We start from the raw sequence: 24,759 nt of genomic DNA, 5'->3' as shown, positions 1-24,759 counted from the left end.
CAATCTAATGGTTTGCTAAGGGAAGGACAACATTTTCGGCTGATTTTAAGGCTGCTGTTGCCATCTGGTGGTTATTCCTGAGCACAAGTGCTTTATTTACCTGTGTTCCCTTCTGAGATTCATTATCCCAGCATGAGAGTTTGGAACATAGAAAAACAGAGAAAACAAGCACTCGAACAATATATTAAAATACGACAAGGCTAAATAAACAAAATATGATTTTATTGCAAAGTTGTATGTGTAAACATTTATTTATGTCAGGTTATTTCACAATTGTTTAATTTCTTTACCTCTTAGAAAGGATACTCTGCTGTTTAAAAAGAGATATTCACAATGACCTCATTAGCATTTAATTGCTCTTTAAAGCACCATGAGCATATTTAAGGCACAAATGCATTTCATAATCTTTAATAGAGAGTGTGGCTTTATTGCATCTTTCAGTTGATCATGAAGCTTCACAACAATAAGTAGAACTGTTCAGATGAACGGTCGTGAAGGAACTGCCATGTAATTGCTCACATTTCTCTGAATCTTCAGTTCCTGCCTTCCCGTTCCACACAGCCCAGTCCTACAGCATTGTCTGGACATCTGCATGAGCGGCCAGCAGGTGTCGCCAGACACAAGTGAGTGCAGCCTCCGTTATTGGTCGAGCAGTAGTTTTGACCTGATGGGGAACATTGACCATCTCACATTAGCTGCATTAATGGTACAAATTACGATAATTTAAACCTTTGTTTTAAGGGTTCAGATTAATATATGAAATGCAACACCTGTTTCATATAAAAATAGCCTCAAACACCTAAATACCATCTGATTGGTTACATTAATAAACCATATATACGTATACACCGATCAGGCATAACATTACGACCACCTTCCTAATATTGTGTTGGTCCCCCTTTTGCTGCCAAAACAGCCCTGACCCGTCGAGGCATGGACTCCTCTAGACCCCTGAAGGTGTGCTGTGGTATCTGACACCAAGATGTTAGCAGCAGATCCTTTAAGTCCTGTAAGTTGTGAGGTGGAGCCTCCATGGATCTGACTAGTTTGTTCAGCACATCCCACAGATGCTCCATTGGATTGAGATCTGGGGAATTTGGAGGCCAAGTCAACACCTCAAACTCGTTGTTGTGCTCCTCAAACCATTCCTGAACCATTTTTGCTTTGTGGCAGGAGCATTATCCTGCTGAAAGAGGCCACAGCCACCATGAAAGGGTGTACATGGTCTGCAACAATGCTTAGGTAGGTGGTACGTGTCAAAGTAACATCCACATGGATGGCAGGACTCAAGGTTTCCCATAACATTGCCCAAAGCATCACACTGCCCCCGCCGGCTTGCCTTCTTCCCATAGTGCATCCTGGTGCCATGTGTTCCTCAGGTAAGCGACACACACGCACCCGGCCATCCACGTGATGTAAAAGAAAATGTGATTCATCAGACCAGGCCACCTTCTTCCATTGCTCCGTGGTCCAGTTCTGACGCTCACGTGTCCACTGTTGGCTCTTTCGGCGGTGGACAGGGGTCAGCACGGGCACCCTGACTGGTCTGCAGCTATGCAGCTCCATTCGCAACAAACTGTGATGCACTGTGTATTCTGACACCTTTCTATCAGAACCAGCATTAACTTCTTGAGCAATTTGAGCTACAGTAGCTCGTCTGTTGGATCGGACCACACGGGCCAGCCTTCGCTCCCCACGTGCATCAATGAGCCTTGGCCGCCCATGACCCTGTGTCTGGTTCACCACTGTTCCTTCCTTGGACCACTTTTGATAGATACTGACCACTGCAGACCGGGAACACCCCTCAAGAGTGCAGTTTTGGAGATGCTCTGACCCAGTCGTCTAGTCATCACAATCTGGTCCTTGTCAAACTTGCTCAAATCCTTACGCTTGCCCATTTTTCCTGCTTCTAACACATCAACTTTGAGGACAAAATGTTCACTTGCTGCCTAATATATCCCACCCACTAACAAGTGCTGTGATGAAGAGATAATCAGTGTTATTCACTTCACCTGTCAGGTGTAATAAACAGAATGATATCGTCCGCTGGTGTGGATGATAATATAGTTATCTTTATAGTTATAGTTCTTGGTGTGAACGGGCCCTAAGAACTGAAACACATGAGAAAGAGAAACCATACCAGAGGGGCAGTGGGCGTGTGCAGTGGTGATCCCGTACAGACGTGTTTGTTTCTGAGGCTGGAACTCATCGACCTCTCTTCTAGAGTGGCGATCCACCACGACTATAGCACCCCTGATCCAACACAAACACACACAACCATCAGGAAAAACTCTTTATGTTTATGATACATATGAATGTACAGTATATATGAATAATAAGGATTATTATTTAAGTCTCTTCTGCACACCAAGGCTGCATTTATTTGATCAGAAATACAGTTAAAATCATTTTCTATGTGAATATTTAGTAAAATGTAATTTATTCCTGTGATCAAAGCTGAATTTTCAGCATCATTACTCCAGTCTTCAATGTCACGTGATCCTTTAATTATTTTTGGTGCTCAATTATTAATAATGGGTCTTATAATTATCATTGTTGAAAACCGTTTTTGCTGCTTAATATTTTTGTTTAATCTTTGATGAATAGAAAGTTCAAAAGAACAGCATTTATATGTCTTTATATTATATGTATTTATTATACATTATAATGTCTTTAATGTCACTTTTGATCAATTTAATGCATCCTTGATGAATAAAAGGACGTTTTTGTTCATTTTTAAAATCTTACTTACCCCAAACTTTTGAATGGTATCCTGGTTTCCACAAAAATATTATGCAGACATTGACAATAATCATAAATGTTTCTTGAGCAGCAAATAATCATATTAGAATGATTTCTGAAGGATCATGTGACACTGAAGACTGGAGTAATGATGCTGAAAATTCAGCTTTGATCACAGGAATAAATTACAGTTTACTATATATTCACATAGAAGACAGCTATTTTAAATTGTAATAATATTTCACATTTTTTACTGTATTTTTATCAAATAAATGCAGCCTTTGTGAGCAGAAGAGACTTCTTTCAAAACATAAAAAAATAATCTTAACCAAACTTTAAAGACGCAAGTGCATTTTGCATTAAGAACAATTAAGACTGTTTTGCATCATTTCATGAAAATGAAGCACATTTTCCTCCCAAATCCTCACTGCTGTAACAAGTTGTTTTTGCACTGCTCATTATTCTTAATTACTATAATATGCTCTATTGTGACTGTCACTAACAGAGAGCAAAAGGCTGTAGGAAGATCAGAGAGAGGCCACTGGACAGGCTGTGAAATTGTACACAGCTGCCACAGGCCTTGAAACAGGCCTCTTGACCTGACCTCAGTGCCTCTGCATAGCAAACACATCCAGGGTTAAAGTGCCAAATCTGTACCTGCTGCTGTTGAGGGAATCTGTGCTGGCAAACAGACACATGATCAAATTAAATCTGATGATTTTCTGCACAAATTTTGGACCCAGAAGCTCGCATTATTCCTGTTATTCTCTTATAATAAACTACCATTCAAAGGTTTGGGGTCAGTAAGTTGTTTTTGAGAAATTAATACTTTAATTCAGCAAGAATGCATTAAACTGATGAAAAATGACGTTAAAATAGGGCCTTTTGTCTGTAAATGACGGTTTTATATGTGGTAATGTATTTGTAGGCAGGTTAAACGACTGAACGCCAGTGGGAGAGGGCTATGATGCAACGATGTAACTATTTGTTGAAAGCACTTGATTTCAGTTAACTTCTCATTAAAGCGTAATTCTGTTAAAGGGAAGGTTCACCTCGTCCAGTCAGTGTAGTAGAGGTTCCTTCCGTCAGTAGTCATTCCGAAGGGATACTGAATTCCCTCCATAAGCTGCGTCCGACTGCCCTGCTGCGGATTCATGCACTCCACTTTATGTGTACCTGCATCAAAAACACCAAACATCACCATCAATACAAAGGTTTCAACCAAGCAAAGCATTTTATGGAGCTTGTGGCTTTAATAAGCTAAACAAGTGATCAAAATAAGTTGTTTTTCCGCCAAGAGGCTCAAACTGCTGTGACTTTATTGCACTAGTGAATGTTTCTCAGCGTGAGGTCTGAACTAGAGCCATACCGGCATCCGCCCAGCACAGCAGAGATGTCTGAGGGTCGTAAGTTAAACCGTTGGGGAGGCCCAAGTCATCCTTGGCCAGGACCCTCCGATTTGTGCCGTCCATGTAAGCCATCTCAATTTTGGGGGAGTCCCTGTTCCAGTCGGCCCAGTAGATGTAGCTGACGGAGAAACAGACATTGAAAACACTTCGCAATAACTATTTCACTGCAGAAATTTGTGGTACTTTGGAAATCACATAATGGCAAGAATGAGTATATAAACAAAACGGTATTATTATTATGCCAAATTATTATTGCAAATGTGGCACAGAAGCACTTCAGAGCTGGCATTAAGGTGTCTTAACACACTGTTTAATGCGGAGAAATTTACAAATGTGGCACAGAAACACTTCAGAGCTGGCATTAAGGTGTCTTAACACTGTTTAATGCTGAGGTATTTACAAATGTGGCACAGAAGCGCTTCAGAGCTGGCATTAAGGTGTCTTAACACAGTTTAATGCTGAGGCATTTACAAATGTGGCACAGAAGCACTTCAGAGCTGGCATTTAGGTGTCTTAACACTGTTTAATGCTGAGGCATTTACAAATGTGGCACAGAAGCGCTTCAGAGCTGGCATTAAGGTGTCTTAACACAGACTGTTTAATGCGGAGAAATTTACAAATGTGGCACAGAAGCACTTCAGAGCTGGCATTAAGGTGTCTTAACACTGTTTAATGCTGAGGCATATACAAATGTGGCACAGAAGCGCTTCAGAGCTGGCATTAAGGTGTCTTAACACTGTTTAATGCTGAGGTATTTACAAATGTGGCACAGAAGCGCTTCAGAGCTGGCATTAAGGTGTCTTAACACACTGTTTAATGCTGAGGCATTTACAAATGTGGCACAGAAGCGCTTCAGAGCTGGCATTAAGGTGTCTTAACTATGTTTAATGCTGAGGCATTTACAAATGTGGCACAGAAGCGCTTCCGAGCTGGCATTAAGGTGTCTTAACACACTGTTTAATGCGGAGAAATTTACAAATGTGGCACAGAAGCACTTCAGAGCTGGCATTTAGGTGTCTTAACACAGACTGTTTAATGCAGAGAAATTTACAAATGTGGCACAGAAGCGCTTCAGAGCTGGCATTAAGGTGTCTTAACACTGTTTAATGCTGAGGTATTTACAAATGTGGCACAGAAGCGCTTCAGAGCTGGCATTAAGGTGTCTTAACACACTGTTTAATGCGGAGAAATTTACAAATGTGGCACATAAGCGCTTCAGAGCTGGCATTAAGGTGTCTTAACACTGTTTAATGCTGAGGTATTTACAAATGTGGCACAGAAGCGCTTCAGAGCTGGCATTAAGGTGTCTTAACAGAGACTGTTTAATGCGGAGAAATTTACAAATGTGGCACATAAGCACTTCAGAGCTGGCATTAAGGTGTCTTAACACTGTTTAATGCTGAGGTATTTACAAATGTGGCACAGAAGCGCTTCAGAGCTGGCATTAAGGTGTCTTAACACACTGTTTAATGCGGAGAAATTTACAAATGTGGCACATAAGCGCTTCAGAGCTGGCATTAAGGTGTCTTAACACTGTTTAATGCTGAGGTATTTACAAATGTGGCACAGAAGCGCTTCAGAGCTGGCATTAAGGTGTCTTAACAGAGACTGTTTAATGCGGAGAAATTTACAAATGTGGCACATAAGCACTTCAGAGCTGGCATTAAGGTGTCTTAACACTGTTTAATGCTGAGGTATTTACAAATGTGGCACAGAAGCGCTTCAGAGCTGGCATTAAGGTGTCTTAACACTGTTTAATGCTGAGGTATTTACAAATGTGGCACAGAAGTGCTTCAGAGCTGGCATTTAGGTGTCTTAACACTGTTTAATGCTGAGGCATTTACAAATGTGGCACAGAAGCGCTTCAGAGCTGGCATTAAGGTGTCTTAACACAGACTGTTTAATGCGGAGAAATTTACAAATGTGGCACAGAAGCACTTCAGAGCTGGCATTAAGGTGTCTTAACACTGTTTAATGCTGAGGCATATACAAATGTGGCACAGAAGCGCTTCAGAGCTGGCATTAAGGTGTCTTAACACTGTTTAATGCTGAGGCATTTACAAATGTGGCACAGAAGCGCTTCAGAGCTGGCATTTAGGTGTCTTAACACTGTTTAATGCTGAGGCATTTACAAATGTGGCACAGAAGCGCTTCAGAGCTGGCATTAAGGTGTCTTAACACAGACTGTTTAATGCGGAGAAATTTACAAATGTGGCACAGAAGCACTTCAGAGCTGGCATTAAGGTGTCTTAACACTGTTTAATGCTGAGGCATATACAAATGTGGCACAGAAGCGCTTCAGAGCTGGCATTAAGGTGTCTTAACACTGTTTAATGCTGAGGTATTTACAAATGTGGCACAGAAGCGCTTCAGAGCTGGCATTAAGGTGTCTTAACACACTGTTTAATGCTGAGGCATTTACAAATGTGGCACAGAAGCGCTTCAGAGCTGGCATTAAGGTGTCTTAACTATGTTTAATGCTGAGGCATTTACAAATGTGGCACAGAAGCGCTTCCGAGCTGGCATTAAGGTGTCTTAACACAGACTGTTTAATGCGGAGAAATTTACAAATGTGGCACAGAAGCACTTCAGAGCTGGCATTTAGGTGTCTTAACACAGACTGTTTAATGCAGAGAAATTTACAAATGTGGCACAGAAGCGCTTCAGAGCTGGCATTAAGGTGTCTTAACACTGTTTAATGCTGAGGTATTTACAAATGTGGCACAGAAGCGCTTCAGAGCTGGCATTAAGGTGTCTTAACACACTGTTTAATGCGGAGAAATTTACAAATGTGGCACATAAGCGCTTCAGAGCTGGCATTAAGGTGTCTTAACACTGTTTAATGCTGAGGTATTTACAAATGTGGCACAGAAGCGCTTCAGAGCTGGCATTAAGGTGTCTTAACAGAGACTGTTTAATGCGGAGAAATTTACAAATGTGGCACATAAGCACTTCAGAGCTGGCATTAAGGTGTCTTAACACTGTTTAATGCTGAGGTATTTACAAATGTGGCACAGAAGCGCTTCAGAGCTGGCATTAAGGTGTCTTAACACTGTTTAATGCTGAGGTATTTACAAATGTGGCACAGAAGCGCTTCAGAGCTGGCATTAAGGTGTCTTAACACACTGTTTAATGCGGAGAAATTTACAAATGTGGCACATAAGCGCTTCAGAGCTGGCATTAAGGTGTCTTAACACTGTTTAATGCGGAGAAATTTACAAATGTGGCACAGAAGCGCTTCAGAGCTGGCATTTAGGTGTCGTTACACAGACTGTTTAATGCAGAGACATTTACAAATATGGCTCAGAAGTGCTTCAGAGCTGGCATTAAGGTGTCTTCACACAGACTTTATTGAGGTGGCATTTACACAGCAATTTCAACTGTATACTTTGACACTAGGGACTGAGGTGGGTCAGAGCAGGCATAATTTGGTCTGGCTTTTATGCAGCATTATGTCTTTACACAGAATTTTGAGCAGGCACAGAGCAGCCTTAACTCACCTGTGTAAAAAGCCTTTATTATTTAATATTATTGAATCGCTCAAAAGGGTCAGATTATCATTCATACAATTTAAACATGTACTACGTTGCATTTCTATCTGAGAGGAAAGTAGCATTTTCTTTAGCATTTTCTTTACTTGCCAAAATCACTCTGTCCCTCACATTTTAAGTGTTAATTTTAGACCCTGTGGCCAGTTGCATAAAATAATAACTTTATAACTAGTCTGACCAACTAGTCAGTCTTACTTTTATGATTGAAAAATAAGAACAATCTAACTTTTTATGTAAGTTGACCAGTATTAAAGTAAAGAAACTGAAGACTAACTAGTCTAAGCCATTTATGCGACTGGCGACTGGTTGTTCCTATTTAGTCACATACCCGTTTGTGGGGTCGGTGAGGATGGCTCTCGGGTTAACCAGGTCTGTGTTAACCAAGACACGCCGATGGGATCCGTCTAATGAGGAAACTTCAATTCTGTCCTTCATGGAGTCTGTCCAAAACATGTTTCTGCCCAGATGGTCAATTGCGATGCCCTCAGGACTGCCAAGATCTGAAACAAAAGTCAGTTTGAGATAGTGGTGTGTGATATGACCGTGTTAGACAGGAATGATTAAAACAACCTGCCTTTATTGAGAGATGGTTAGTGTTGTGCTACAGTGCACATTCTATTAGTTGCAGTTCAATCCCAGCTAACAAAAATATGTAGGGAACATTCCGTTTTATCATTTTGCAAACATTATGGGAATGTTTCAGAATGTTCAGAGAACATTCAAAAGTAACAAGTGAAAATAAACATTAGATGAACGTCCATCTAAAACAAATGTTCCATGAACGAAGTATAAATAATATTTCTGTGCTGATGTTTTGAGAACATTATTAAATACCAGTAACTTTGAAAGAACGTTCTGTTAACATTACTGGAAGAGCGTTTGTTCGAAACTCTTGTCAGAACGTTAGCTAAAGTTCTGAGAACATTCCCTGTTAGCTGGGATGGCTGTTTTTTGATTATTATTGTTTTTGATTATCATATTGATGTTCTTTGTTGGCATGAGAGTTTATTATGTGCATGCATTTTAAAGCCTTGCTCATTTAAACTTTCACACCATTTACTCGCACGCTGTTCTGACGTACATTTTTCTAAGCGCACACACTGGAAGCTCATGCACGGAATATACTTTTAATGAGTTAAGAACTTTTGTAGCTTTGATAAGAATGTATTTAATTCATAGAGTGAAGACTATTGTCAGGTTTATGTTTTAGTTTGGTTTTCCCTGTGCCCGTTTGCCTATGTTCCTGATCCTTGCTTGTTTGTTTCTCTAGTTAATTATCATGCCCTAGTTTGTTTCCATGGTTCCTAATTAGTACTTCACCTGTTCTTAGTTCTGTTAGTTTTCTCCCTCATGTATTTAAGTCCTTAGTTCTCCCCAGTTCTTTGTCTTGCGTTAAAATGATGTAACGAAACTATGCACGTTTGGTTAGTGTTGGATCTTCCTTGGTCCTGTATTCTGAGTATTTTTGGATTTAAATTAAAGACTTCTTTAGCGAATCTCCTTCGTTGTGTTTACTGACCAGCAATATATGACAACTATGCAGTGTTTTATTAGGGGTTCAAGTACGTAGGAAAAAACATAAAAATGGCTATAACTACTTCACCGTTAGTCCGATCGACTTGAAAATTGGCATGCGGTGTCTTCGTCCAAGGTGCCATGACTGTCTATGAGGACACTGACGTATCTTGAAAAACATGTCAGCCACTGAAATTTGAGCAGCTATCAGACAAGGTTAACGGAGGCCGATCGGAATGAAACTCACTGGGCCTGTTTGACTCACGGCCCTAGAGGCCTGTGAGAAATTCAAAAGAAATCGGCCACCGGGGGGCGCCTTTGTGTGTTTCATGTGCTTAAAGGATCGTGTATCGCACAATTTTTCACGCATGACCATGGCATTCATACCACATGGTATAACTCCTCATTCTGAGCAACTGCCTCTAGGACCGCCGCTGTCCATCGAATCGTTCGTTAAATATTGGAGATTATTTCAAAAACCAACTTTGGTGAACTAGCCCTAGGTTTTTGGCTCAACATTGATAACTTAAAAACTATGTATTTTCTATGGTAAATTTCCTGTATTTACTGTAAATGGTCTGTTCTATCTATGATCAAAATGGTTACACATGTGCTTAAAGGCCTTAAAGCCCTTGAACCCTGATAGATGCTGCTCGCAGCTATATTTTTTACATTTGATTATTCAGTTTCTTATTTGATTATAATTCTTATTTGATTATTCAATTTTTTTTTTTAGGGCCCAAGCCACTAAAGCCCCGGGTATACTTCGGCTGTCCGCGTTCGTGCACTGTCCACATGACGTAATTTTCGTTGCGTCTGACTCGCGGCCGGCCGCACACCCTGTCCGCGTGCAGCCCAAATTTCGAGACCGCGTGGACGGTGCATGCGCAAGCAGGAAAGCACACCTAGTCCACTAGGTGGCAATACGCACAGTACTGAGCACAATGTGCAGTGTAAAGAGCGATTCAAAAACAAGACGAGTAAAGAAGCATGCCTTCTCCATTGTTTTTGATTCCTGTTCTCTTGGTGCAACTATGTTGCAATGGTGGATGCACTATTTTCTCCTCCGATCCTTTCCAGCGAATGTCCCGTTGATGACACGATGTCTGGTAAAGAGTATAGGAAAAAAATGTACTGCGCATGTGTCAAACTCGTTCATCCGCGCGCATCCGTGGTTTAGTATACTTTGAAAGATGCGCGGACGCGACTGGGCGTGAGACATGTCCGGGCGCGGAAAGTGAAGTATACTCGGGGCTTAAGGCGCAGGGGCCTATTGTTCTCCTAAGGATTATTATTTTATTTTTATTTATTTATTTTTTTCAAACATTCGGGGCCTTTTGGGGGCCTGAACGTGCTCAAAAACTCTTGAAAATTGGCACACATATTGGAATCTGCGGCCATTAGGACGCCACAGAGGCTGGTACCCGGGCGTGGCAGGGGGGCTCGACAGCGCCCCGTTAAATGGGATCCGAAAACTTGGCCATAAATCAAACATGCTTGCATATATTAGTATGAAACTCGGTACACATATAGACCTCATCAGGCCAAACAACTTTCGTGCTCTAAGTTATACGCCCGCTCAACAGGAAGTCAGCTATTATGGGTTGTTTGAAAAACGCATGCTCTGATATACTCCTCCTAGGCGATTAATCCGATCACCACCAAACTCGGTCAGCGTGAAGATTGGTGATGTAAAATTGCCAGCGGATTTTTGATATCTCAAACGGTTTGGCCGTGGCGAGGCAACGAATTTATGGCGAGAAAAGGGAAAAAGGAAGTGTGTTATAACTTATGCATACATTGATTGATTTTTATGAAACTTCAGCTGTGTGTTGGTTGTAGGAGTCCAGTCACATGGATGTGACTATTGTGAGTCAAAGTTATAGCGCCACCAACTGGCAGCAGGAAGTGTGTCACTTTCAAAATGCTTTGAGATCACCCTCTTTTTTTTTACCCGATTTGCTTCAAACTTCATCACAATAATGTCAAAACATGGCAGATGTAGACCTGTGAATGTATTTGTGATATCTTAAATATTGTTGCCATGGCAACATGTCAAACTTTAATAATATTCTTGAGTGTTTTTGAGGCTCTTAACATGCTTCAAATTGCATGAAACTCGACACACACATTAATGTTGTCGACCAGTAGACATGGACAAAGCCTTAGAAACGGGCGTGGTGGAGGGGCTCAGTAGCGCCACCTTTTGACAAAAGTGGGGGGGTTATTTTTACCTACAGTCACCAAATTTGGAACACATAATGTTCTCATTAAGCCGGACAACTTTCTAATTTACAGTCATTAGCTCCGACCAACAGGAAGTCAGATATTTTGGTTTGAATGTGGATTTTTCACACTCTCTCTCTGTCCTCCCCCCCTCCCCCCTCAGTCTCACTCTTTCTCTCTCTCTCTTTGTGTGTGTGTGTGGGTCTCTGTCTGTGTGTGTGTGTGATCATATGGGCACCAACTGCTGCAGTAAATGTGGTGTATTCAAATGAATTCGAAATAGTCCTTTTATGTTTTTATGTGCCCGCCATCGCTGCTTGCAGCTATATTTTTTATTTATTTTTTAAAAGAAGCTTGTTTCTACCATGGAATAATAATAATAAAAAAGGTAACTGCAACTTTTTAAGAATTTTTCTCAGATTTGCAAGTTTATATCCTGCAATTCGGACTTTATAACTTGCAATTGCGTAGTTTATTTGCTAGATACAAACTCGCCATTGCAAGAAAAATGTCAGAATTGTGGGATAAAAAGTCACAATTACCTTTTTTATTTTTATTCCCTTGCGGAAACAAATTCCATAGTGTATTTCTCAGTAAATAGCAAAAAATAACTAAAACCAACATGAAAAGACTGGATTGTGATCCTGTGATATGATATTTTTGAAATATCACCCACCTATAGACCTTATGTAGCCCCGCCCCTTTTCAGCGCTGCGCTCGTTGTCTTTTGTCTTCCGGTTTGTATTTCCACAGCGATCTTACGTATTTATGAATGAACTGCTCATTTTAAAATCTTCTCGTTCTACTGACATTTGTTAAGACATCTGCTTTAAACATTACAATGCTCACGATAACTTTCATTAACTTGACAACAAGTAAATCCACTTCACCAGCTAATTATTCTTTGACAGTGATGCCATAGAAATGTACAGAGCTACCGCAAAAACAGAAGTTCAAAGACAATATTATAAAGATGGCGGCGTGCTTGTTTCTCTGGCGCATAAGGTCTATAGTTTGAGATGATTTTAACCAGAGTCCTATGAAATCAAAATTAAAGTAACTTTTATTTAAAAAACAAACAAACAAAAAAAAAAACACTCTTTTGTGATCCATAGAAGCAGTGAATCATGCAGGTTTGTAAAGACATTAGGACAAGTCTAAATGAACCTGATTTAATGAGATGGATGGGTTCTCCTCCTTGTAGATTAGCTTTGCTAATGGCAGGTGTGCTGATTTCTGTCCAATACACCATCTTCTCCGTGCAGTCATAAGCAATTCCAATCACCACTTTCTCCTGCAAAAACCATAAAAAGATCTCACAAATATGCATGGAAGAGTTTAAGATCACAACACGACACTAAAGTTGGCCACAGGCATTCATAAATCTGTCTGTCTGTGAACTGCTGTCTAGACAAAACATCAGAATGTGAGTGAGTCAAATGACTGTCGGGCCAGTTTTGTTACGAACGCATAGTTGAATTTCCCCTTGTTTAATAAGCTTCACTGATGTTAGTCATTACAGTAAATGTTAACATGTGAGCAATAAATGAGAGCAGATGGGAATGAAAATTCATTCAGATTTTTGATTTCCCACAGTGCTGCACACAATGACCCCTAAAAAGTAAGTTTCAGGAGTCAATAGATGAAAACATAAAAAACGCTTTTATATTTAAACCCTAAGATTTTGCATGTTTACACAACCATCTGAACAGTTTAAAACACAGTCCACGAGTGCTGACATTTCCTATAATGTACTGTATAGCCAAAGTCCCTTTCAAGGAAAGTCTGTTCACTCGGCGGCCATATTTGCAGCACCTCCAGGCAGCTATTTCGGGCATCCAAGTCCTATCTATTTGAATGGGTGAATCCTGAAATCTCAAAAACTGCTTGCCGAACTCACAATTAAATAACATATTTCAAATCAGCAAAAAAATCTGACATGAACTGACCCATAAATGTTGTTTCTTATGCTCAAGTAGCATTAAAAAGAATTTTTTTCAGGTTAGACCAGCTAATGTGCATGTGCAGTCCTAACGCGCTTCTTAAAACACTGACTGTTTCAATAGCAACCGGAGTGACGCGATGACTTTAGCAATCAGTGATTGGCTCTTTTATTTAGAAGGCGGGACTTATTCTGCCATATTGCACATTGCACTTTCTCCCATTCATAAGTAAAATGAGTGCACCGTCTTCCTATATATAAAGTCTTCGTTATAGCCCACAGATTACCTTTGGGAAGATGATGTAATATATACTAACAGACCCAATATTATCCGAAATGTAAGGTGCTCAATATTATTAACCATCATAAAATATGTTAAAAACAGCTAGCTGTAAGTGTGCTAGCTGAACATTACAGCAAAATAGCAAAGATATATGTGATCGTGAACCACAAAACCAGTCATAGGGTAAATTTTTTTAAATAAATAAGCTTTCCATTGATGTATGGTTTGTTAGGACAATATTTGGCCGACATACAACTATTTGAAAATCTGGAATCTGAGGATGCAAAAAAATCTAAATATTGAGAAAATCACCTTTAAAGTTGTCCAAATGAAGCCCATAGCAATGCATATCAACTCACAAAAATACATTTTTGATATATTTACGGTAGGAAATTTACAAAATATCTTCATGGAACATGATCTTTACTTAATATCTTAATGATTTTTGGCATAAAAGTAAATTTTGACCCATACAATGTATTGTTGGCTATTGCTACAAATATACCCATGTGACTTATGACTGGTTTTGTGGTCCAGGGTCACATATAGGAAACATGCAAAAAGCAAGTGACGTGCATAACTATGAATGATGGGCATTTTAATTCTGTGGAAATCAGGTTTTGTTTTTATTTATTTATTTATTTAGGTTTTTGTGTGTGAGGCGTATCACACACAGTTTCTGCTAATCTCATGTTAATCTTGAGTACCTATAGAGTAGTATAGCATCCTTCATATCGCCGAAAAGTCTTTAGTTTTATCATATTTATAAAAGATACATACGCTGTACCGAGTCTTTCTGAAAACAGCCGAGCACCTGGAGGCGTGTCGTGTGAGCGGAGACAGAGTGACGAGCTGTCACGAGCACACGCAGCTTTTGCGTAGAGATCGCCTGCAAGCTATCATCGGTCAGCTAAACAAATGTATTTAAACACACGCAATACACCATCGTGTTATCCATGGATAACTTTTGAATCACTATAATGAATATAGCGTATGAATGATGAATAATGAATTTATGAATTCACTACGTTCATGTTTACATTATATGCACTTACGCGCCGACTGCCAACAAAACAGACATTTGAAGCAGTTTTACGCACCACCCGTGGTTCTAACTCATGACCGGGATCATTACCGCTGTGACCGCTCCATCTTTCAGTTTCAAACAATCTGTAAATCCAGTGTAGAACTGGGCCTTGTTTATGAAACCATAAGCACCGATCCTGAGGGCTCGAACAGCCACGGAAAAACACGAAATATTCTCCATTCATTTTAACCAACAAAAACGCGATTGCAACTATCAGTTTCTATGGTTATTTTAATGACAAATGTCGAGAGCGCATCAATGTAATGCGTGAGAACAAAACTCTCAGCACCTCTTAAAGCTGGGTTCTTTAGGAAGCAAGGTTATCTTTCCCTCACAACCAAAAACACACTTCTTTGGTGACATTGTTGATTTCGTGAAGTCCTGTGACCTGTGCAGCGCTGCAGACGACTTCCGTAAAGCCAAACGCGCATTGATGGGCGTGCTCTTGCTCTCTCTCTGGCCGATGTGCGCGCACTCTTCCCCCATTTACGTCACTCAGACCCTCCCGAACATACTCGAAGTTCGGGAGGATTTGGAAGAGTATTTTTGGCACAGAAATACGTCAAACGTCCAACTCGTGTTTTGAAACTTTGGCCATGTTTAGCATGAGAATCAAACTCTTTAACAGTGTAAATAAGTCAGAATGCATGAAATAGCATTATACCCCCCCTTTAATAATACACTACCGTTCAAAAGTTTGGGGTAAGTAAAATTTTTATTTATTTATTCAGCTAGGAAGCATTAAATTGATCGAAAAGTGACAGTAAAGACATTTATAATGTTACAGAAATTTCTATTTCAAATAAAGGCTTTTTTTTACTTCCTATTTATTGAAGAATCCTGAAAAATAAAATGTATCACAGTTTCCACAAAAATATGAATCAGCACAACAGTTATCAACTTTGATAATAATGTTTCTTGAGCAGCAAATCATCATATTAGAATGATTTCTGAAGGATCATGTGACACTGAAGACTGGAGTAATAATGCTGAAAATTCAGCTTTGATCACAGGAATAAATTACATTTTACTATATATTCACATAGAAAACATCTATTTTAAATGGTAATAATATTTCACAATTTTACTGTATTTTTTATATTAAAAAAATCTCACCGACCCCAAACTTTTGGACTGTAATAATGTACATTTTTATACTTACTAACCAAGTAACAAGTGTGTAGAAAACACGCATGCTAACATCATTTTCTTTTGTAAATAGTCTAGTCTGTTTCTCCTGGAATCTCTCCTCACATTCTTATGGTTAAAGGCCGATGAGGTTATGTAATCAGCACAGGCAGCATATGGCTTGGATAAACACAATTTCTCTCATACGAATATTTCCAAGAAAAACAAGGTTAAGCAATCCTAAAATTCCCCAGCGAGCCCCCCAGCAGTTCTCTGGCTCCGTGTTATCAACAATTTAGCCGAGAGAGACAAACTGTGAGCAGCAGAAGGCAAACCACAGTGACACGTTCACTCTGAAGTTACTAACATCCCTAAACAGGCTTTGCATTAATGCATACCAGAGTCTCAAAGCAGCAGAATGAATCAGGCATAACACAGCATAACACAGTCTGAATGATGTGCATTCAGCCTAAAACATACTCCACGCAAGCACTTCTAGATACACCAACTCGTTTCAGACCAGACCGCATTTCATAACCAACACAAGTATGTGATGGGCGCTTTCAAAACACTGATTTGTGAAGCTCTGAAACCCTTGCGAATCATTTGTTTTGAACCAGTGATTCGGAGCCCGTATCAAACTGCCAAAGTCACATGATTTCAGTAAACAAGGCTTCATTACGTCATAACTGTTTCAAAATGTTTTGCAATGATCTCTGTGAGCCCATGAACCAGTGTCTATATGGTTTTTACCTGATCTTGGATCAGTTTTATAAATGAGTAGAGATTTTTATGGATGAGGTAATTTTCCGTTTATAACCATTTGTTCTATATAAAAAGGTGAATTTCCACCAGCAGGCCAAAAGGTTCTGGGGACAATGAGTGACGATTAATTTTATTACTTATTTTTTTGTGGTGTTTTCAGATTGTCTTGGGTGGGACTATACACTTAAGGAAGGACATGTGGGAGAAAATCAAAAGCAGCACCAGGGACTCTGGCAGTGGCAGTCTGGGGGACCAAAACCCTTGGGGAGCGCATCCTTAAGGCTGATTTATACTTCTACGTCGGACCTACGCCGGAGCCTCTGCGCCGTAGGCTATGCGTCTGTCTTCATTTATACTTCTGCGTTGTTGTCTGCGTCAACATGCATGCAGACCACTAGTAGGCAGTGTCTGCGGTCATGTTGAGGATCAAGGCAAAAGCCAAAGAAGAAGCAGCTTGTCATGTACGTTGTCAGAGAAGCTTACAACTAGAAGCGGCAAATAGGTAATGACTTTTGTTGCATGTGTCCCCTGAAACAGAGCATTTTTTCATTCATATGGAAGTTGAAAACGCTCGCTCTTCTCCGAGTGTTCCGCACCAGGTTTTTGACCTGAGGGAGTGGTTCCAGCAGACCAATCACAGTGCTTGCGGTCCGCGTAGAATTGACACGTTGTTACATTTTTGAAGAGGTGCACGTCAGGCTGCGTCGTAGGCTACGCATGGTACACACAGCCTACGCCATACACTCGACGCAGAAGTATAAATCAGCCTATACAGGCAAGAAGTGTTCCACCACAAAATCCAGCCGACAGCCACCGACTCCAAAAAAAGGTGAAGATAGTAAAAAGTATGTCACTGCAGCCATGAGCATGAAATATTATAGACAAAAGTGATAGCATGCACACCTTTCAAATGTCTGAATTGTACTTAAAGGGGATCAATTATGCCCCCTTTTACAAGATGTAAAATAAGTCTCTGATGTCCCCAGAGTGTGTATGTGAAGTTTTAGCTCAAAATACCCCACAGATCATTTTTTATAGCATGTTAAAATTGCCACTTTTTGGGGGTGAGCAAAACGCGCCGTTTCAGTGTGTGCCCTTTAAATGCAAATGAGCTGCTGCGCTCTGCCTAAGAGGGCGGAGCTTTAACAGCTCGTTCTCCGCTGTCAGGAGTCAGTCAGGACGCACTATAATGTCAGAAACTGCGAATATATTTTGCATGGAGATAGAACAGGTATAGTTTAGTTCAATTATGGTCATAACTTATATTGTCTTCTTGTTTTTATCCACTATATTAGTACAAGCCTGTTTACCGATGAGTTTTATAACGTTTATTGTACTTCACACAAAATATGAAGCGTCCGTTTTCACTCTAGAAAATCACTGTAAGAGCTTAATAAAACACAGTGCATGTGTGCATTAAAATATTATCCATCAACTCTCTCTCGCTTGCATTATCATCAACATACACAGCGAATTACACAGAAACACTCGTTACAACAGTAAACAAATATATACAGACCTTATGCCTTTTCAGGTGGTACTTAATAAACTGGTAAACTTTATATCCATAAATCAACTCCGATAAACTATAATAAAGTGCTCTCACCTTCATTACTGCCGTATCCAGTATCCAGGCTGTAAGCTGGATCACAAACAAACAAACAAATTTTTAGCCCAAGCTCTGTTTTGTATTGTCCCTTTGTATTCGCAAAGTGACATTCGTTCACAAAGCATCCCATGCTGGTCCATCAGCAAACCAGCATCCCATGTTAGACCAGCAAACCTGCATCCCATGCTAGTCCGCCAGCATCCCAGCATCCCATGCTGGTCCACCAGCAAACCAGCAACCAGCATCCCATGCTGGTCCCAGAGTGTAAAACCTTATGCTTGTGACCAGCAATGCTGTTTTTTTTAGCAGGGTAACACTCAGAAATGTCACACGACAGAAGTAAAAAATGGTTACAAATGGTCCTTTTATGTTAACTTAAAAAAAAATAAGCTGCATTTAACTTATTTTTTGGACACTGTGATAAGAATCTGATAGTTGTATTTATGTGTTGTTGTTTTTTTCAGCTATCTTCCGTGAATGGCTACAGCAGAAAAATATAGCAAATGAAGAACTGGAAGCCAATGGCCTCAAAGTCTGGCCGTTATATCACAGAGAAGATAATGGACATTAACAAAAAAAACTAAAAAAAGGAGAAAAAAAGAAAGCCACTTAAATGGTGGGAATATCCAGTATGTTAATTACAATTAATTTGAAAAATTGTCTTAGTCTTTATTTAACTACGAATATGCACTAAGAAATGTGATATGTAAGAAATGGGTTTTGTTGTGGTCTTGCAGGGATTATACTAACATCCAAAAGACAACATATGCTGGTCCGCCAGCAAACCAGCATCCCAGCATCCCATGCTGGTCCGCCAGCATCCCATGCTAGACTAGCAAACCAGCATCCCAGCATCCCATGCTGGACCAGCAAACCAGCAACCAGCATCCCATGCTCGTCTGCCAGCATCCCATGCTAGACCAGCATCCCAGCATCCCATGCTAGACTAGCTATCCAGCATATCCCATGTTAGTCCACCAGAAAACCCACATCCCAGAATCCCATGCTGGTCCGCCAGAAAACCAGAATCCCATGCTGGTCTGCCAGCAAACCAGCATCCCATGCTAGACCAGCAAACCAGCATCCCATGCTAGTCCGCCAGCATCCCAGCATCCCATGCTGGACCAGCAAACCAGCAACCAGCATCCCAAGCTAGACTAGCAAACCAGCATCCAGTGCTGGTCCACCAGCAAACCAGCAACCAGCATCCCATGCTGGTCCCAGAGTGTAAAACCTTATGCTTGTGACCAGCAATGCTGTTTTTTTTAGCAGGGTAACAAAGCCCTCCGTGAAACAAACAAAGCAATCCCTACAAATAAATAAAATAACACATACTTCATTAAATACATGGCATTAGGAGATTTGTTAATTGCATTTAATAGATACACTTTCATTAAAACATTGCAAATGTTGTTTTTATGCATGTTTTGTCCAGCAGGCTTCACCAGCGTTTTGAACACTTCGAAACAGTGAATTATTTTGCAAAACAACTGATTCAAAGTTTCGAAAAGCTTTGTTTCTCGCATCACTAGTTTAAACTGTCTTCTTCTACATTACACTAACAGACACACCAGGCTAAAGCTTTACCGGGAGGTGCAGTACTGTCTTGGCTTCATTCTTCTTTATGTTGTGACCTTCCAGAGGAATATACTCAATCTTCCCGCTCTGGGTGAAGAGGATGTGACTGCCAGGAGGCAAAGGACTAATGCTAGGGTTGGGTGTTGGTCTAATCGGGCTGGGCACATCATGACCTGAGGAACAGAAGATGAATATAAATGACAATAAATTAACTCATATGATTATGGAAATCCACCACCTACATACAGAAAATTGTCAATGTGTCAATAAAAACAATAGCTTTGTTCCAAAACCTAATGAGCTGACTATGTAGGTATTTTCCCAGTGGTTCTCAACATTAACACATTTCCAAGGGGGGCACAAGATGGCTTAAAATAATTTAAAAGGACAAACAAGCTGTTAAAGCTCTGCCCCCTTCTGGAAAGGGGGCCGGGAGCAGCAGCTCATTTGCATTTAAACGGACACACACAAAAACGTTGTGTTTTTGCTCACACCCAAATAGGGGTAAATTTGACAAGCTATAATAAATGATCTGTGGGGTATTTTGAGCTGAAACTTCACAGACACATTCTGGGGACACCAGAGACTTATATTACATCTTGTGAAAGGGGCATTATAGGTCCCCTTTAACTATAATAACTCTGGAATGACTTATATAACCTAACATGTGTGTCTTATGTACGTTATGCTTACTAGAATATTGCAACAAGCATTCCAAATTAGTCACTAATGATTCCCATTTTCAGTTAGGCTGCTGCCTTATAAGGCAGCTCATAGGTTTTGAAACAGAGTCTGTATGAGTAAAGCATGTGGAGGACTCACAGTCAGGAAATTGTCCGGGTCCCAAGCGGGTGCCAGAGATCTCCACTCCATTGCGGTCCACGCACCAGCACTGCCGAATGCTGGCGTGACACTGCATGGGTTCGTACTCGCCATTGGCATCACAGGTCGGCACATACTGACCAGGCGCAGGACGAGGACCACGGGGGTCAGACCTGGAGCCCACAATGCTCTCCCTGTGCAGCTCGCAGCGTGTCTTCTCTTGTTCTGAACAAATAAAATAATACACACACACACTTAACCCTATAAAGCCTACTGTAAATTTCTAAGACCTCTAAAATTATCAATATGATCAAAACTTTGCTGATAAACCTGTCGCACACAGTCTACTACACTCCTGTCGTCTGATTAATAGTTTAGACTTTTTTAATAAGTAAAGGTCTTCTAGTATAATTGTACAAACGTCCTCCTTCAGCTCGTGATTCGTGTGTCTTTCTGCTGTGAAATCTTTATCAAGTAAACAGAATAACTTTGATATTGTTAGTAATATTTCAGCTGGACGGAAGCAACTTCGGTTCACTTGATTATCCAGACATCATTTATAAGAAAAATCATGAGTATCAAATATGATCGTCAGGCTTTTGAGGAAGGTTTATTTGTTCATCTCTCAATCATCATTGTATTGCATTATATGTTTTAAAGCTACAGAGCTTTGATCATAAATCTAAGCATTTAAATATCATCTTACTAAGACATATTATTGGCATATATATACTGTTATAAAGATCTCACTGATTTACATTACAAGCATCAGAATTTCATCTTACTTTTTGTCCGTATAAATATCAGCATCTGTACCAAATTGTATATTTTTGCTCAGTTTGGGCCTCTGAATTTCGAGGTGCTGTATATCATACTATATGTGCCATAAAACCCAGATGTATCAAATGATACCAAACAAAAACACACATATTAAAACTGTTTTCTTAGATTTTTTTTTAAAATAAACTGTTCCATTTCATAAAATTACATTTGTTAGACTACGTCAGGCTTTGTCATATGTCAGGCTTTACAGAGTTAAAAACACATACACCTGATATTATTAATGCAACTATTACATTTTAAAGAGCCAGACTTTTGACTATCAGCATAAAGCCTGGTTTAGTTGCAGTTTAGAGGCCATCTGGTCAACATGAAAAGCGACTGACACATTTAGTGTGTGAAAAGTATTTGCAACATCAACCAGCAGAAGCTCAATGCTAAAGTTATCCAGCCAAACAGATCAAGGATCAAACTTCATGCAAACTTCATCTCTTTCTAAGAATTTCGAGTATTTCCAGGGAAAATCAATCAATGCTAATGCCCAGAGTTCAAATCTGCAACTGTTTATGCTCGTGTGAGTCCAGCTGATTTGCTATGAAACATTACATCAGTCTCAAGACCTCCATCTGCTCTTCCATCGACAGCAAATCAGGTTACAACAACAAAACTTCACACTAATCAATACCATTACTACCACAATCATGACAGCGCTCATAATGTAAATGACACACAGAAGAGAAGCGTGCTTGGACAGATTTAGGCAATACTGGCGCTCATAGTAGATTTTAAACCGTGAAAAATTATTATTTTAGAACTTGCAATGAATATGGGTAAAAGAATATGAGGTTATGCTCAACAGATTGTTCTGCATTATTAAGGTAAATCTCAGGAAACCTTTCAAGAACATTCAAAATCAAGAAATCAGAAAATATATTTTGTATAAAAATGAGGCCTATATTTAAAACAAACCTCATTTAGAGAGCATTTTATTGGACAAAAAAAGAATGCATATGGAATTGTGTGAAAAAAAAAATGTTTTAAATACTATTCCGAGAAGGAATAGCATGTCGATTTTAAATGTACGCAAAAGTTTGGGGTCAGTACGACTTTTTTTGAAAAAAGAAATTAATACTTTTATTCAGCAAGGACACATTAAATTGATCAAAAGTGACAGTAAAGACATTTATAATGTTACAAAAGATGTCTACTTCTAATAAATGCTGCTCTTTTGAACTTTATATTCATCAAAGAATCCTGAAATAAGATCTATCAAGGTTTCCACAAAAATCTGAAGCATTGATAATAATCAGAAATGTTTCTTGAGCATCAAATCATCATATTAGAACGATTTCTGAAGGATCATGTGATACTGAAGACTGGAGTAATGATGCTGAAAATTCAGCTTTAATCACAGGAATAAATTACATTTTACTATATATTCACATAGAAAACAGCTGTTTTACATTGTAATAATATTTCACATTTTTTACTCCATTTTTGATCAAATAAATGCAGCATTGGTGAGCAGAAGAGACTGACCCCAAACTTTCGAACGGTAGTGTATATTTCTGATATAAGTTTATTTAGGACTACGCTAGTACATAGATGACATTCCAGCTCAGAAACATGGACTAAACGTCACAAAACTCAACTATATTGATTTCACGGGGTCTTAAAACTATGAGAAACAAAAGCAGCTGTCCAGTTCCCAGCAGGCATGCAGCTGTCGAGATGATATTCATGACAGCAGGGTTAAACCTCTAACTCAGAGGTCAAGATGTCAGGTCATGTTGTAATATTTAAAGAGTTGAGGGTTGTCTGTCATTAGAACGACTGATAAGGTTTGTGGTTTGAACTGTGGGTAAAAAGAGCTCTAAGTAACAGCATAATGAGCTGCTTCCTATTTGTTTGAGTCACTGAAACTTTGCAATACTGTAGTGTTGCTCAAAGTTGGATGCTTAAGCAATGATGTACAAGCCACACTGTCCAAAAACCTAATGAATTTTCTCAAAATATGCCAGTAATAAATACTTTGGCTTTAGTGGTATTTAACAGGAATATGAATAAACTAGCAAAGCAGTTTAATGTGAGAGTTGTTGGTCTGAGTAAATGAGAAGAAAGAAGAGCACTTTGAAAGAATTAGACTCCCATGTGATATAAACCAAAAGACAGAAGTGATCTTCATTGAAAGATGGAATCTACCTGTAGAGCAGTGGAATCCGTCGCCATAGAAACCAGGGTTACACTGACAGGTGAAGGATCCAGGTGTGTTGAAGCAGACGGCATTCACATGACACTGGCTCACCTGACACTCGTCTATGTCTGAAAGAAAAGAAAGAAAGAAAGATGTGATGCAATAATGGCTATTTTTGACATGGAAAAAAAGTTGACACGCTAACTTGCTACTGGAAACAAAAGCTCACAACGCTTGCCCCGCCTCCGGGGTCATCTGATTGGTCCACTGTTATGGAAGTGACATTGATGACTGGCACTGCGTGTAAAAGTTGAAATTATTTTAACTTGACACGGCGTCTTAAAAAACGCGGCGCTCACATGCGAGACGCTGCAAAACATGCAAGACGCAAGCGCAACGGTCAAACACGTCCATCTAGCGTGTGTTTACATAGAAAACAATGGAAAAGTAGCGCATTGGAAAGGAAAAACGCATTCTTTGTGAATGGCCCCTAACAAGTAAGGAAACATTTTAGAGCTAGTCAGTCCCTCAGGATTTCGCGATATTTTTTTGCGATTTTTGATTACTGTGGATGTTTTTTATTTAATTACAATACCACATTTACCATGTATTATGTTAGATGCACAATAGTCATACATGGCAACAAAACAAACAAAATGCACAAATCTTGTTTATTGTGGTGTCTTGCCAAAAAAGGGTAGTCCAGTGGTGTACTAGGCTATCTAGCTTTAATAATATGATCACTTACGGAGGGAAATGTGACCAAATCAGCAATAAAATAAGAATAAACAAATTACAATAGGACAAATAAATACAACATAAAAATTCAGATACAAACAGTGCTTTAAGTTTAAAGAAACACTCCACTTTTTTTGAAAATAGATTCATTTTCCAACTCCCCTAGAGTTAAACAGTTGAGTTTTACCATTTTCAAATCCATTCAGCCGATCTCCGGGTCTGGCGGTACCACTTTTAGCATAGCTTAGCATAGTTCATTGAATCTGATTAGACTGTTAGCATCTCGCTCAAAAATGACCAAAGAGTTTCGATATTTTTCCTATTTAAAACTTGACTCTTCTGTAGTTACATCGTGTACTAAGACCGACGGAAAATGAAAAGTTGTGGTTT

The 24,759-nt window shown here is 39.6% G+C and overlaps 1 protein-coding gene and 1 long non-coding RNA gene across 9 annotated transcripts in view; one reads left to right on the top strand and one right to left on the bottom strand.

The window, feature by feature from the left end:
- Window positions 1-201: 201 nt before the first annotated feature.
- The window catches only part of nid1a (nidogen 1a), a 47,900-nt gene continuing 23,342 nt past the window's right edge, over window positions 202-24,759 (bottom strand). Inside the window, exons 12-20 of the mRNA XM_051915782.1 lie at window positions 23,640-23,759; window positions 20,658-20,882; window positions 19,845-20,008; window positions 12,611-12,737; window positions 8,031-8,202; window positions 4,112-4,269; window positions 3,795-3,918; window positions 2,141-2,253; window positions 202-664 (exon numbers count right to left, since the gene is read on the bottom strand). Coding sequence (XP_051771742.1) covers window positions 534-664; window positions 2,141-2,253; window positions 3,795-3,918; window positions 4,112-4,269; window positions 8,031-8,202; window positions 12,611-12,737; window positions 19,845-20,008; window positions 20,658-20,882; window positions 23,640-23,759 — 1,334 coding nt within the window. The 3' untranslated portion in view covers window positions 202-533. The remainder of the gene's footprint in view (window positions 665-2,140; window positions 2,254-3,794; window positions 3,919-4,111; window positions 4,270-8,030; window positions 8,203-12,610; window positions 12,738-19,844; window positions 20,009-20,657; window positions 20,883-23,639; window positions 23,760-24,759) is intronic.
- Window positions 4,279-8,013, top strand: LOC127524376 (uncharacterized). 8 transcript variants are annotated; one of them, XR_007933038.1, is made up of 3 exons: window positions 4,279-4,902; window positions 5,120-7,046; window positions 7,408-8,013. It is a non-coding gene; the product is annotated as an uncharacterized LOC127524376 (long non-coding RNA). The 8 variants fall into 8 exon arrangements; XR_007933036.1 differs by having other exon boundaries at window positions 5,120-7,192; XR_007933033.1 differs by having other exon boundaries at window positions 5,120-7,263.

This window comes from Ctenopharyngodon idella, chromosome 13 (assembly GCF_019924925.1).
Source record: "Ctenopharyngodon idella isolate HZGC_01 chromosome 13, HZGC01, whole genome shotgun sequence".
NCBI classification, from domain to species: domain Eukaryota; kingdom Metazoa; phylum Chordata; class Actinopteri; order Cypriniformes; family Xenocyprididae; genus Ctenopharyngodon; species Ctenopharyngodon idella.
The sequence above is the reverse complement of the archived record's forward strand: the minus strand, read 5'-3'. Positions and strand labels throughout refer to the sequence as shown.